At 41.1% G+C, this 14,864-nt stretch overlaps 1 protein-coding gene across 5 annotated transcripts in view; it reads left to right on the top strand.

Annotated features, from left to right (window-relative positions):
* The window catches only part of LOC136844855 (uncharacterized), an 855,665-nt gene that overhangs the window by 364,700 nt on the left and 476,101 nt on the right, over positions 1 to 14,864 (top strand). For all 5 annotated transcript variants that reach the window (XM_067114093.1, XM_067114090.1, XM_067114092.1 and 2 more), the window contains exon 6: positions 8,164 to 8,967. In XM_067114093.1, coding sequence (XP_066970194.1) covers positions 8,164 to 8,967 — 804 coding nt within the window. The remainder of the gene's footprint in view (positions 1 to 8,163; positions 8,968 to 14,864) is intronic.

Below are 14,864 nucleotides of genomic sequence, written 5' to 3'. Positions count from 1 at the left end.
TGGGTCATTGTTTCCAGGCTAGTACACTTTCCCGCCACGACGGGTAAAAAGCAGTACGACATCTCGCAAAAGACTTATACCTGTTTGATGGCTCAATGGTTTACGCCAACTGGAGTCGCTGAATAGGCTTTGTCGCGGTTCGTGTCCCCACGATTCCATTCATTTATCACTTATATAAATTCCCCTTCGCCACAATTCTCCAACGGAGATATACCGAGGTAGCGTGGATTTCGATATTGCTATACATTTGTAGCTTCATGATTGTATATAAATCACGTGTGATAAAAATTTCATAACAAGAGCTGCGTGTTCCAAACGCACTCAATGAACTGTCATGGCGGAGGTGGGTCATTGTCGAGGCTAGTACACTTTCCCCGCCACGACGGGTAAAAGCAGTACGACATCTCGCAAAAGACTTATACCTCTCTTGATGGCTCAATGGTTTACGCCAACTGGAGTCGCTGAATAGGCTTTCGTCGGTTCGTGTCCCCACGATTCCAATTCATTTATCACTTATATAAATTCCCTTCGGCGACAATTCTCCAACGGAGATATACCGAGGTAGCGTGGATTTCGATATTGCGACATTTGTAGCTTCATGATTGTATATAAATCACGGTGTGATAAAAATTTCATAACAAGAGCTGCGTGTTCCAAACGTATCAATGAACTGTCATGGCGGAGGTGGGTCATTGTCGAGGCTAGTACACTTTCCCCGCTCACGACGGGTAAAAGCAAATGACATCTCGGCAAAAGACTTATACTCTCTTGATGGCTCAATGGTTTACGCCAACTGGAGTCGCTGAATAGGCTTTTTGTCAGCGGGTTCGTGTCCCCACGATTCCAATTCATTTATCACTTATATAAATTCCCCTTCGCGACAATTCTCCAACGGAGATATACCGAGGTAGCGTGGATTTCGATATTGCGACATTTGTAGCTTCATGATTGTATATAAATCACGGTGTGATAAAAATTTCATAACAAGAGCTGCGTGTTCCAAACGTGCCAATGAACTGTCATGGCGGAGGTGGGTCATTGTCGAGGCTAGTACACTTTCCCGCTCACGACGGGTAAAAGCAGTACGACATCTCGCAAAAGACTTATACCTCTCTTGATGGCTCAATGGTTTACGCCAACTGGAGTCGCTGAATAGGCTTTTGTCGCGGGTTCGTGTCCCCACGATTCCAATTCATTTATCACTTATATAAATTCCCCTTCGCGACAATTCTCCAACGGAGATATACCGAGTAAAGCGTGGAAAAGATATTAAAAGCGACATTTGTAGCTTCATGATTGTATATAAATCACGGTGTGATAAAATTTCATATATATATATATATATATATATATATATATATATATATATATATATATATATGAATGTCTTTAACTGTAATGCTACAGTATAATATGAAGATAAGAAGGCCCATAAAACACTACTTGAGCGTTGCAACCATATATATCAGGCACTTCCATCTGTGCCCATGTTCACTGGAAAAATATGGGCAGATGAAATGATACAAGGGTATATATACAAAGCATATATAGGTGAGGCATTAAGTCTCCGATGGTATGCAGATGACCGTTTCCTAAGAAGGAGAGTAAACTGTTCCCTAGTGGTTTTCGGCCCATTAACTCTCGTTTGGCGTCGATTCTGGTGATCGTGTGCCCTGGAACACCTTCTTCAGGAGGGGTCTGAGGATTGAAGCGTCAATGTCGTCCGATTTCCAATGTCCTCCTGACAAGTTCATATTGTTGGTTTGATTGATGATAGCAGATTCCAGCATGTTTCTTTTGTACGGACAACTACTTTTGAAAACCAGCTCTGCCTCACTCCAGTTTATGATATGTCCTGTATTTCTGATATGTAGGAAAATCTCCTAACTCTCCGAAGCGTGACGTACTGATCTTTTGTGCTCTGTTATTCTTTGCGAGAGCGATCTACCTGTCTCCCCCACGTAAATGTCATTACAATTGCTACATGGTATCTTGTAAACTCCAGCTTCTTCCCCTTTGTTATTTAAGTATACGTTCATGAACGAGCTCCTGATGAATTTGGGATAATGGAAAATGAAGACCTGAGTTGTTCAGTGGCTTTTTGGATGTTTTCGTCGTACGGAAGCTTTATTTTGTTGTTGAAATCTATTGTCTGTTGTGAGTGGGACCTCTATAGTATATTTTATTCGCTTTGTTAATAGCCCTCTCGATAATGTGTGGTGGATAGAGAAGTTGCATTAGATGTTGGCGGATCGTGTTGAATTCTTTATCTAGGTACCCATTTGAACATATCCTAAGTCCTCTGAGGAATAAGTTGCACCCTACCATGATCTTTACGGAGACGTCGTGGTAGCTTAAGAAATTAATCTAGGAAACAGCGAAGGTGGGTTTTTTGTATACTGTAAATGCATATCTGTTCTGTTCTCTTATGATCAGAGGATTTTATACAAAAATTTAATAGTTTAAACATCCCCTTAAATAACATCAAATTGCTCAGCCTCGACGTTGAGTCATTATTTACCAAAGTCCCAATCGCCGACGTGTTGTCTTTCTTAAAGAGGAAGTTACAACATATGAAGACCATTTTCCTCTTGGCGTAGATAAAACTCTCAAACTTATCAACCTGTGTGTAACTAACAATGTGTTCTCTTTCAATGGTAATTTTTACAAACAAAAATTTGGCTGTAGCATGGGCAGTCCCCTATCACCTCTTTTAGCAAACTTGTACATGGAATATTTTGAAACAGAAATTTTGTCGTCTATCAAACCCCATAATATGATCTGGCTTAGATACGTAGATGATATCTTTACTTTCTGGGACAATAGCTGGGGAGACTTTAATGAATTTTTTAATAGGCCAAATTCACTAGTTCCGACCATAAAATTTAAAACGGAATTGGAAAAAGACGGAAAACTGCCATTCCTAGATGTATTGATCATAAGAGAACAGAACAGATATGCGTTTACAGCATATAGAAAACCCACCTTCGCTGTTTCCTACATTCATTTCTTACGCTACCACGACGTCTCTGTAAAGATCATGGTAGGGTGCAACTTATTCCTCAGAGGACTTAGGATATGTTCAAATGGGTACCTAGATAAAGAATTCAACACAATCCGCCAACATCTAGTATAACTGCTCTATCCACCACACATTATTGAGGGCTATTAACAAAGCAAATAAAATATACTATAGAGTTCCCACTCACAACAGACAAATAGATTTCAATAAAGCTTCCGTACAACGAAAACAATCCGTTCATTTTCCATTATCCCAAATCCATCGGGAGCTCGCTCATTAACGTATACTTAAATGACAAAGAGGAAGAAGCCGGAGTTTACAAGATACCGTGTAGCAATGTAATGACATTTACGTGGGGGAGACAGGTAGATCGCTCTCGCAAAGAATAACAAGCACAAAAGATCAGTACGTTACGCTTCGGAGAGTTAGGGGATTTTCCTACATATCAGAAATACAGGACATATCATAAACTGGAGTGAGGCAGAGCTGGTTTTCAAAAGTAGCTGTCCGTACAAAAGAAACATGCTGGAATCTGCTATCATCAATCAAACCAACAATATGAACTTGTCAGGAGGACATTGGAAATCGGACGACATCGACGCTTTAATCCTCAGACCCCTCCTGAAGAAGGTGTTCCAGGGCACACTAGCACCAGAATCGACGCCAAACGAGAGTTAATGGGCCGAAAACCACTAGAGAACAGTTTACTCTCCTTCTTAGGAAACGGTCACCTGCATACCATTGGAGACTTAATGCCACACCTATATATGCTTTGTATATATACCCTTGTAACATTTCATCTGTCCATATTTTTCCAGTGAACAGGGGCACAGAAGGAAGTGCCTGAAATATATGGTTGCAATGTTCAAATAGTGTTTTATCGGCCTTCTTATCTTTCTTTCTTTCTTCTGGAAGAGAAAAAAACTGAATTGAGTGAACTTTCAGGAAGTGATTTGTGTGAATTCTACAGATTGGTGATTATTTTATAATTTTTTTTGTTGATCATAAAGAAAAAAAGTGGTTGTGTATTAATGATCATTAAGTTGTATATATTTATGAATTGTCCTCTGTCCTCTGGATTGATTGTAGGTTAGTTTGCGGTTAGGTAGGGAATTCCGAGGTGTAGTTCACAGGAACACAGAGGAAACTTGTTTGTAGAGTGTTTGTAAACAAAATTAGGTTAAGTAGAAACTGGGTTATTTACTCCCCAAAACCTGCTTAACTGAACTGCTGCTTTCTCTTGATATATTCAGCACTTGTTCCTGAGAGAATAGAAACCACATCATCATCTCCCCCATTCCTGGCTTAGGGTCTCAAGAAGTTGGGATCTTTAGAAGACTTGAGATTGTAGCTGGATGACAAGAACCTCAAAGTGGGAGTGCCTCTAGGCACTCTCCCTCAGACATGCTTTAGTTTTGGACTCATCCACTGAGGGGTGAGGTGCATGTCTGGGCATTTCTCATAGAGGTGAGCCTCTCTTGGGGCTGATGGCCAGATACATTTTGGGCATTCCAAATGTACTAGGACACTAGCTTAACCTTCAGAGACAGGTAACAGGGACATCCCTAAACACTTGTGTGGCAAAGTTGCTTGAGGTTTCCATTTTCTGAGCTTAATCTTGTTTCCTTTTGGCACATCAGAAAGCTGTAGGAAGTTTTTCCCCATCGTAACTGGATTGGTAGTGGTATGGAGGACATTTTTTAGTATTTGTGGATAACCTTGAGGCTCATTCACCATTCCACCTTTTAGTAGTTATTCAATGGGTGGTTGTTGATTTCCTTATTCACGGGCAGACTTTGGTGGTTTTCATGTGTCCATGCCAAGTGATACCCAGATCTGCTAGCTCTGTTGTCCAGGGTGCTAAAAGGTTTTCCTCTGGCAAAACAGTTCTTTTCAGAAGCTTTTAGAGAGGTATCACCAGGCAATGAGAGCTCTGGTATTTATGCCTGGAGGGTATCTACCTTCTCCTCCAGCAAGAGGTTTCACTCTGGAATATGTTGGAAATTTCCTAATTGGCTGTCTACCAAGGTGGGACTGTCTCCAATGGTTAGTGTTGGAAGCACAGTACCTTTCAAATCAGAGCTCCTCTTCAGTAGGTAGCAGTTTTTTCTTTCCTACCTTTGCCATGAGAAGCATCGTATTGTCCCGGCTGTTGAAGACAGATCAATCTTTGGCCAGAGTTTGAGACTAATGAGTAGATCTTGCCTCTTTGAGGGAGATTTTTTATATTGCTGAGAAGCTTTAAGCAGCCTTACTCTTCTGGGAAACTCAGATCCCTGGAAGGACATGTCTCTCATCCTTAGTTTTCAGCTCCTAGTTTGTATGAGTCTGTACGAGAGTTGTCAGACACAGATCTGATTCTGGAGACTATTTTTGTTAACCCAGATATTGACATAGGAACAGGTGAGTTATCTGAGTTCTCATGATGTTTGGCATTTGGTAGGATGCTGTTTCATTCAAAATTGTGCTGATTTTAGTGAAAAGGTTTGGAACTGCTGGTCATGTCAGCTCAAATCCTCATTTTCCTCTGTACAGGACTTTTCACTAGTGATCTATACAAGATACTAATGTATCCTGTTTGGGTTCTGCAGTATTATCTTTAGGGGACTCAGCACCTCAGATTGTGTCAATGAATCTTTCTTTAGTACTTTCAGGGCCGAGAAGGAGTGTCGAAGAATGCTATGTCTTCTGGCATACTGAGTAAACCTGCAGGCATTGATTCACCCAGTGTGAAAGACGAGTATGCAGCCTGAACAAGAGCTCATGATGATAGGGGCATCACTCCATTCTTAGTACTCAGTGGGAACCTGTCAGGTCATCAGGTATTACGTGCAGAGAGATGTTTGTGTTTGATCACCTGCATGATGTTTTGCTTGTGGAACATTGCCCACCAGCCTTGGACACACTTTCTTTGAGCTGGCAGTAGCTGCTCAGTAGGCTGGGTAGTGAGCCAAGCTCCTTTTTGGGACAGGTAGCACCTCGTCTAAGGTATCTGGCTGACAGGAGAGAGGAAGAGTGACTAGTTTCTCTCTCTCTCTCTCTCTCTCTCTCTCTCTCTCTCTCTCTCTCTCTCTCTCTCTCTCTCTCTCATAGATGGAGAGTCAGGTGCCAATCCATGTACAGGCTAAACGGACAGGGTGCAGATTAGCTATTTCACAGGGCATCAGTCTTTCTGTTGATGATGAAGGGATGCAAGTTCCCCTCCTCTCTTGGCAAGGGAGAGAGGAGGATGGACAGTATGACAGTCCATACGTTGATGTACAGATGCCACCCTCCTTATGAACATTCAAGTTATGAACATTCATAGATAAGAACAGACAGGGCACAAGTACAAATTTTGTTCTGCGTGCCTATTCTGCAAATAAGAATTTTTGCAAAGAACAAAAGAACATGAGGAAGAAGAAGAACCTGTTCCTTTAACTCCTTCCCTGATTGTCCTGAGTATTCTCGTGATTAACTACCACGTATTCTTACAATCACAAGAATACTCCTATGTATTCGTAAAATATTCCTATTTATTTCTATTTACCCAATTTAACTTGTTCTGTGATGAATTCCTATTTTCTATATTTATTGATTTTTTCAATAGATGGCTGCATGCATTGTTGACTTTATGAACTTCCAGTGTCAGATGCTGCTCCTGAGATATTCTTTCCAAGTTCATAACTTTCAAAGCATGGAAAACATACTAAATTTTGAATGTTCCTTAAGTCTGAATTTTATTTTCTTTTTACTTTGTAGAATCCAAAGTAATTCTTCATACTACTGCATGATTTAAAAATGCAGTGAAAGTAGTACAATTTATGACTCCCAAGTTAACTAGGGAATGTAAACATCAACAAAAGTTATGCACTGCATATTAAAAACCAATTTACAAACAGTTCAAGATCCGAACAGCCGTCCGGAACGTAATTTGTTCGTAAGTAGGGTGGTAACTCTATTCATGTTTTATTGTCTCAGTTATTTTGTTCGTTTGAGGTTCATACAGCTTGATTAAGTACAGTAATTGCATCATAAATGGTCCAGAAGTCTAGCAGCTGTGACATCCTATATGGGCAGCATACTAGAGTTGTGGGGTTGTTCTTCCTGTGCTCTTGGTGGACCAGGAAGAAACATTCCCAGGTTTGGCAAACCTACTAGTCATTTCAGAAAGTACCCAGATTTTCTTCCCGCCAATAGATATGTCTCCTGTGTAAAGAATGAAGGTTTGTACTCTATTTTTTGTAGGAACAAAGCAAATTTTTAAAGTGCAGGTAATTTGTGTTTTGTCCTGATATACAAACCTGTGGCTTATTTGGCAAACCAATTAGTTATTTCAGAAAATACCCAGATTTTCCTCCCACCAATAGATATGTCTCCTTTGTAAAGAACGAAGATTTGCATTTTCTGTAGGAACAAGTAGCAAATTTTAAAGTACAGGTAATTCGTATTTTGTCCTGATATCCAAACCTGAAATTATTTACATTAATGGCCCACCTCAGCCACCCCTCCAATCTGTCACATGGGGTGCAGACCAAAGTGAAAAATCTTGTCAGTAAATTTGAATGGCTCTCTCCAGCTCACACTGAAAGCTAAATCCTTTGTAAAGAACTTCAGGTTTGTATGTTAAGAAAATACAAATTACTTTAAAAATTTGCTATATTACTGCTGTTGATTTGAATGAATATTTTCTATTCATATGAATAAAATTTTCTTCATGTTGGTTTAGTTTTATGGCCAGATATTGCCATTTGATTACCTTTTGTTGATTGTTTATTCTTGATATCTGAATTAGAAGGTTGCTAACTGATTTTGTATTTTACCAGATATTTTGGAAATTCTGATTTTAAGTGGAATTTATGTAAGAAAATTGAAGAATGTAGTTTTGCATCTATCTGCTCATCCATATGTCAACACTTTTTGTTAGTCTGCCATATACAGCACATTTATAATGTGACCATAGTTGTCATATACAACACATTTATAATGTGGGCAGAGTAATTCAGTCTTCAATTGGCCTTGGTTCATAAAAGTTCCTTGCCCTGGTGTTATGTATTCAACAGACTATTTTTTCAAATGTTAGAATAGTTATATAGATATAACTATAGATATAAACTTGTAGTATTTTGTCAGCTATTAATTTCCTCTTATTTGTTTTACAGTATGCCTAGAGAATTATGGCTCCTTTGATGATTTCGCAAGTGAAACTGCTCGTGGACATGAGGAGTCATTTAGGAGAGATTTTTGTGCCCTACCTGCTGAAATTGAAGAGCCTTCATTGTATGCTCCAGTGAAAGCGACAACCTCTACTGCATGTACTTTGGATTCCCCATCTACTGCTTCACTTGTACAACTTCCATCTACTTCTGTGACTGATTTTCCACCCTCTTTAGTGACTGTTGATTATGCTTCATCAACTAAACTCCCAGCCTCTGCACAAGTAACATTTCCAGCACCCTCCACTTCTATGACAGGTTTAAAAATTTCAGCTCCCATTACAGTTCCTCCACAGTCTTCACTGATGGTTCAGCCTTCTTTACCACCAGAAGCCAATTTCTCAACAACTGTGCAAACACCACTTCCAGTGCTCGATGCCTCTGTGACTAGCTCAATAGTTTCTGCTCCTGTAACAGTTCTCCCATCCTCTCCTTCAGTGACTCTTCAGAAGTCTTTATCATCAGGAACCTTTCATCCATCTCCATCACAAGAAATAGTAACAGTACCCTCTACATCTGTGATTGGTTCAGTAGTTTCTCCTTCTGTGACAGACCCAGCCATCTCAGCTACTTCCTCATCATTACCATCCCCTTCACAAGCCGCCACACTTATATCTTCGAAGAAAGGCCATATAATAATTCAAAACATTGAAACAGAAATGAACCAAAGTCAAGCCCTGGAACTGTTTAATATTTTTGGCAAAATGGAGGGCATGGAATGGCCTTGTGATGGAAGTGGAACCCTGGGAAGTAAGTATACCCATGCTTGTCATTTTTTTTTATTTTGGAAACTTTATTCATAATCTTAAGGTATTTCTGCACAAATATGAACTCTTTTACACAAGCTTTAATATTGCTCAGACCAGAAGAGGCAGTTTGTAAAATATTAGGCAAGAAAGAATTCATTTTACCAACCACAGTGCTGTTTCACAGCCCCAGGGTACTGCTGCTGACACCAGACTCACAGTTTCTATAATTTTCACTCAGTGTAGCTCATGAAATGGTACTACTGTACTTATAGTGTGGTTTGTGTGGCTTATTTTAAACGGTATGAAAGGTTTTTTGCTGCCTGGCAGCTTTCTAGACACACTAGAATTCAGAAAGACTCCTACATAGTGAGGTAAGCCATTCAGCTCCAATATTCATGTTCTCTACTTCATGAGGTAAGCCATTCAGCTCATATTCTTGTTCTCAAAGAAAATGGTTGTTATGTATTTTGTTTAAGCCGTACACAGCACAAAGTGTCTTCTTTGACCAGTGAGTGGCCAAGGTATATCCAGTTCTCTCTAACCACACTTAAATTTCTTGTGAACAACTGCTTGTGCAGTGTGTTTATGTTGAGCTTGATGTTAGCTCTGAGCTTGGTTTTGTTGTACCATTTTGTTTGATAATATAGCAAGCTGAATATGCAAGTGTTTTTGATGGAGAAGAATTTTTGTGGTTATCCTTCATGAATAACTAATGTTACATCCATTAGCAATAATTGATTTTGTTTTGCTTGCAGATGCATCACAGTGGCCTCTATTTGTGCTTAAATCAATTTTGCTTTATCTAGTAATGTGGTGACTAATTTCCTTATAGTAATTCCTTAATTATTCAGATTAGTAGAGCCAAGGGCCCATCAGATAATGGAGAGAAAAATTTTTGGGTGTGCAAGGGCAACTCCCTATCCTTTCTCACCTAACATTGTCAATACCGCATGGTGGTAAACACTAAATATTCTTATAAACAACCACCATCACACTTTAAACTGAAAACTTTTGTATAAAAAGCAGTTATATATATCTACCATATTTTTCCATATGTGTAATAAAATAAACTTCATGAATGCACAAAAAAAAAAACACCTTTTTCTCTCCTACCTGACACTCAGTTCTGTAGGCTACACGTTTTTCTTCTGCAGCCGTAAATGCTAAATATGCTTATAAACAAAAACCATCACACTTTAAACTTAAGCTTTATGCAGAAAGCAATTATCTACCTTATTTTCCCATATTTGTAACAAAATAAGCTCCATAAATACACTTAAAAACAAAAAAGCAACCCCTGTTTTCTATAGTACTCGACACAGCTAGCTAGGATATACGTACATTTTTCATTTGCAGCCGTAAACACTAAATATGCTAATATATAACAACCATCAGACTTTAAACTGAAAACTTTATGCCAAAAGCAATTATCTACCTTATTTTCCCACATTAGTAACCAAATAAATGCATAAATTACACTAAAAACAAAAAATGCAATCTTTTACATTTTCTCTTGTATGTGAGAGTTTAGTAGGATACACATTTTTCATTTACTGTAAAGTATGTCGCATTGCCCACAAAAACCCCTTTTTCCTTTTGTTTGCAGCACAATATGGTAATTTACAGTATTTAATCAAAATAATTATTATAACACAATAAAAGGGATTTTGACAAAGGAAAAATCTATTCCTTGGGGAAGACCTGTGTCACCCGGTGAAATTGGTTCCATCAAGCACATTTCTAGGTATAACAATTGCTAAAAATACCAGAGAAAAAGCTATCAAGAATGCCGGGGTTACTACCCCCAGTTCGCTCATCTATTAATTAAAAATAGATGTCGGTATACACAAAGGGTGAGTGTTTCCACTGCCACAGGCCTCTGCCCTGTAGAGATCTCCAATCTCAAAATCCCGGAAAGTGAGGGGCCGTCACATACCCAACGCCCATCGCCCGGCCAACCAACACCTCAGCCGCCATCTTAGCCTCCTTCCAGGTTAGCACCCTCCCCCCAAGCTTGGTATGTCAATCAGGGTGGGAAAGGAGAATAGGGGTGGGTCACCAGGTGACACAGGTCTTCCCCCAGAAATAGATTTTTCCTTTGTCAAAATCCCTTTTCTGGGTTCGACCTGTGTCACCCGGTGAAATAGTAACAGAGAATCATACAAAGCTTGGTGAAACCCCTCAACAACTATTGTGATGGAGATAAATAAAACTATCAGTAAATACTGATTTTAATTATCCAAGTAGCAAAAAGGGATTTTGACAAAGGAAAAATCTATTTCTGAGGAAGGTCCCGTGTCACCCGGTGAAATTCCATCGTAGCACGAATTTCTAGGTATAAAATGCTAGATATACCAGAGAAAAAAGAGCTTTCAGGAAAGCTGGGGTTACTACCCCCAGATTGAGCGTCTTCTCCAAGGAAGACGTCGGTATAACAAAGGGTGAGTGAAAGATCACTACCACGGAGTCTTACTCGAAAGATCTCTCCCTGTTAAAACCCCCAGAAGAGAGCGGTGAGCCGTTACAGCCCCCACGCACAAACACCCGCCAGCTCGGCGACACCAGCGCCACCTACCTCATTCCAGGCTACCACTAACCCCAGACTTGGCATGTGCAAGTAGTGGGGGGGAGCAACAGGTGAGTCAGGGAGGGTCACTGGGTGACACAGGACCTTCCTCAGAAATAGATTTTTCCTTTGTCAAAATCCCTTTTCTGAGTCCAGTCCGTGTCAGCCGGTGAAATAGTGATAGAGAATCATGCCAAGGCTGCAAACTACGAGGAAACAAGGTAATCTGAAGAAAAAAACATAAATTATGAAAATGGTTTTAATCAGGGTATCTCTTACATGTGAAAAGAACACTAAACCTAAGGCATATCAAAAGCTTAACATTACGAAAAAGTGGGGAAGTCCCCAGTGTGGCAGGGAAGAAGCCCCAAAAATACTTAATACTACTAAAGCATAATGACATATGAAAATTACATAGGTTAAATGGCATACACAATCTTAAAGCTACACACGTAATCTTAAAGCTACACACGTAAGAGACAATATAAAATGGGAAATAATTACATACAGTACATATATATATATCTGGGGTACATGGAGCAAAATAAAAACCGCCCAGTACCCCACAAGAAAACACAATCATAACATGTCAGATCACAGTTTCCACTCAACAGAGACAAGATACATCAATATGAGGAGCAAGGCAGTGAGGCATGATCAACCAGGAGGATAAGCAGAGAAGTAAATGAGGCAGGCGGGCAGGGGGGAAAGGGGAGGATAAGGATATGATTAATTAAGGTGGGGAGATGACACTTCCCACAGCTATTGTAGAAAATTTCAGGGCTTCGAGTGATTTTAAATAGTGGCGTTTAAACACTAGAGGTGATTTCCAACCCGTGTATTTAGAGAGTTCTGAGAAGTCCATATTATGAAAGTAATTAATGGAAGTAGCGACTGCTCGAATATCATGAACCTTAGGAACTGAATCTGGGTTGGCTTGTTTAATAAAATACAAAATCTGTTGTCTTATTGCATTTAGTGAAAGAGTACCACCTTTCTCCCTGATAAAAAGAGGACCCGACTTACTCTGTGGAGTTCTCAAAAGGTAAGATTTAAGTGTATACACTGGACACAAAGACTGGTCTTGTGGAAGGGGCACCACCTTCCAAGGGGACCACCTGTCTTGTGGGTCTTCATTTTTGGCTAAGAATCTAGGGTCAGGGGAAAGGAGGACCTCTCCGGACGGGAGGAAGTTCACAAAATCATCACCTCTAGTGAGAGCCGATAGCTCTGAGATTCTGGCACCTGAAGCCAAGCTAATCAGAAATAAAGTCTTCCTTAACAGATCCTGATAAGAGCATTGAAAGTTGTTCATCTCTGATGCTAACCTAAGGACGTCATTGAGGAACCACGTAACCGAATGTGGGCGTGATACGGGTCTCAGACGAGCGCATGCTCTGGGGATAGATGAAAAATAGGAATCTGTAAGGTCAATTTTAAAGCCGTATAGAAATACCTTCTTCAGGGCTGACTTGGCTGTGGTAATAGTGGCCGGAGCAAGGCCTTTCTCAAACAGTGACCTAAAGAAGGAAACTGCTAAATTAGTCGTCATGATTTTGGCTTCAGATGTTTTCAGGAAGGAGGCTAATTTTTTGACTGCTGAGTCATACTGTCTAAGAGTAGAATCTCTTTTGTCTGATTCTAGAAACAGAGTGTTAACAGGGTCAATGTTTGCTCCTTTTTGGGCTGCGAATTTTATAGTCCATAAAACTAGGGCATTCTGAATTCTTGAGGAAGCTGACACAGTCTTGGTTTGTACTGTCTGGGTCAGTTTGGGCTTGGGAATCCGAAGACTCCGCAATCCCAGTTCCTGAAGAAGAGGGAACCAATTGCTCTTCGGCCAATAGGGGGCTACTAGGGCTGGTTGACCTTTGAATGTCCTGAGTTTGTGTAATACTTTCAGCAGTCAATTTATTGGAGGGAACAGATAAATTTTCTCCCAATTGTTCCAATCTACTGTCATTGCGTCCGTGGCGTACGCCTTGGGGTCCAGGTTCGGGGCCACATAACAGAGGAGCTTGAAGTTGCTCTCCGTCGCGAACAGATCCACTTGGAGACCGGGAACCTGGCGGCAAATCCATTTGAAGGATTCCCCGTCCAGGGACCACTCCGTCTCCAACGGAGTAGCCCTGGACAGGGAATCTTGCCACCACGTTCCGTACCCCCGCTAGGTGGGTGGCTGACAGATGCCAGCTGTGCTTGTTCGCCAGGGAGAAGATAGCAACCATTACCTGGTTTACTCGACCTGATTTGGAGCCGCCCCTGTTGATGCAATGAACTACCACTGCGCTGTCCAATACCAGCCTGATATGAATCCGGTTGGGAGGGCGGATTTTCTTTAGAGTTAGAAAAACCGCCATAGCTTCCAGGGTGTTTATATGGAACTGCTGAAACATAGTGGACCATGTTCCTTGTACTTTTGTTTTGGTGAATATCCCCCAGCCGCTTAGGGAAGCGTCTGTGTGAACAACTAGTGCCGGGGGAAATTGAAGCGGAACTGACTTGGACAGGCCTCTGACTGTGGCCCAAGGCCGCAGTCTCGTCTTTAAGATTCGAGGAATAGAGGAGACCTTGTCTCTGAGCTTGACATTGGCTCAACTCCGCCACACTCTGTTTATGTCTTTTAGTTTTGCTTTTAAGAGCAGGTCCGTCACTGAGGCAAATTGAAGAGACCCAAGGACTCTTTCTTGGGACCGGCAGGATGCTGATTGATTTTTCAGAAATTTTCTGGTGAGAGATGCTATCTCCTTCCTCTTGGGAGGCGGGAGAGATAACGTGTGAGAGGACAGATCCCACTGGAGACCCAGCCACTGAAACCGGGACTCCGGAGTCAGGTGGGACTTCTCTCTGTTCAGCTGAAAACCCTAACGACTCCAGGAAGTTGATGACCATGGACGAGCCTTCTGACACTCCAGAACTGTTGGTGCCCAAATTATCCAATCGTCTCCAGGTACGCTGCTAGGGATATCCCTCGGGACCGGAGTTGTTGAACTACCGTGTCCGCCAGCTTGGTAAATATCCTGGGCGCAATGTTTAGACCGAAGGGCATGACCCTGAAGGAGTAGGCTTGATTCCCGAGTCTGAAACCGAGGAACTGAGAGAAGTTCCGCGCAACCGGGGACGTGATAATAAGCGCCTGAAAGATCGATAGAGGTGGTGACGGCTCCACGCCGGAAGTAGAGTCCGCACCTGAGCTACCGTAAAGCATGCGTAAATTTGTCGCATTTATGTAGAGATTTAGACGCGACAGATCCAGGATCACTCTTTGCTGGTCGGAGTCTTTTTTTGGGAACAGTGAATAACCTGCCTTGAAACTTTAGGTGCCTTACTTT

The sequence above is a fragment of the Macrobrachium rosenbergii genome, chromosome 13 (assembly GCF_040412425.1).
Source record: "Macrobrachium rosenbergii isolate ZJJX-2024 chromosome 13, ASM4041242v1, whole genome shotgun sequence".
NCBI classification, from domain to species: Eukaryota; Metazoa; Arthropoda; class Malacostraca; order Decapoda; family Palaemonidae; genus Macrobrachium; species Macrobrachium rosenbergii.
This window is presented reverse-complemented; position numbering and strand designations above follow the sequence as displayed.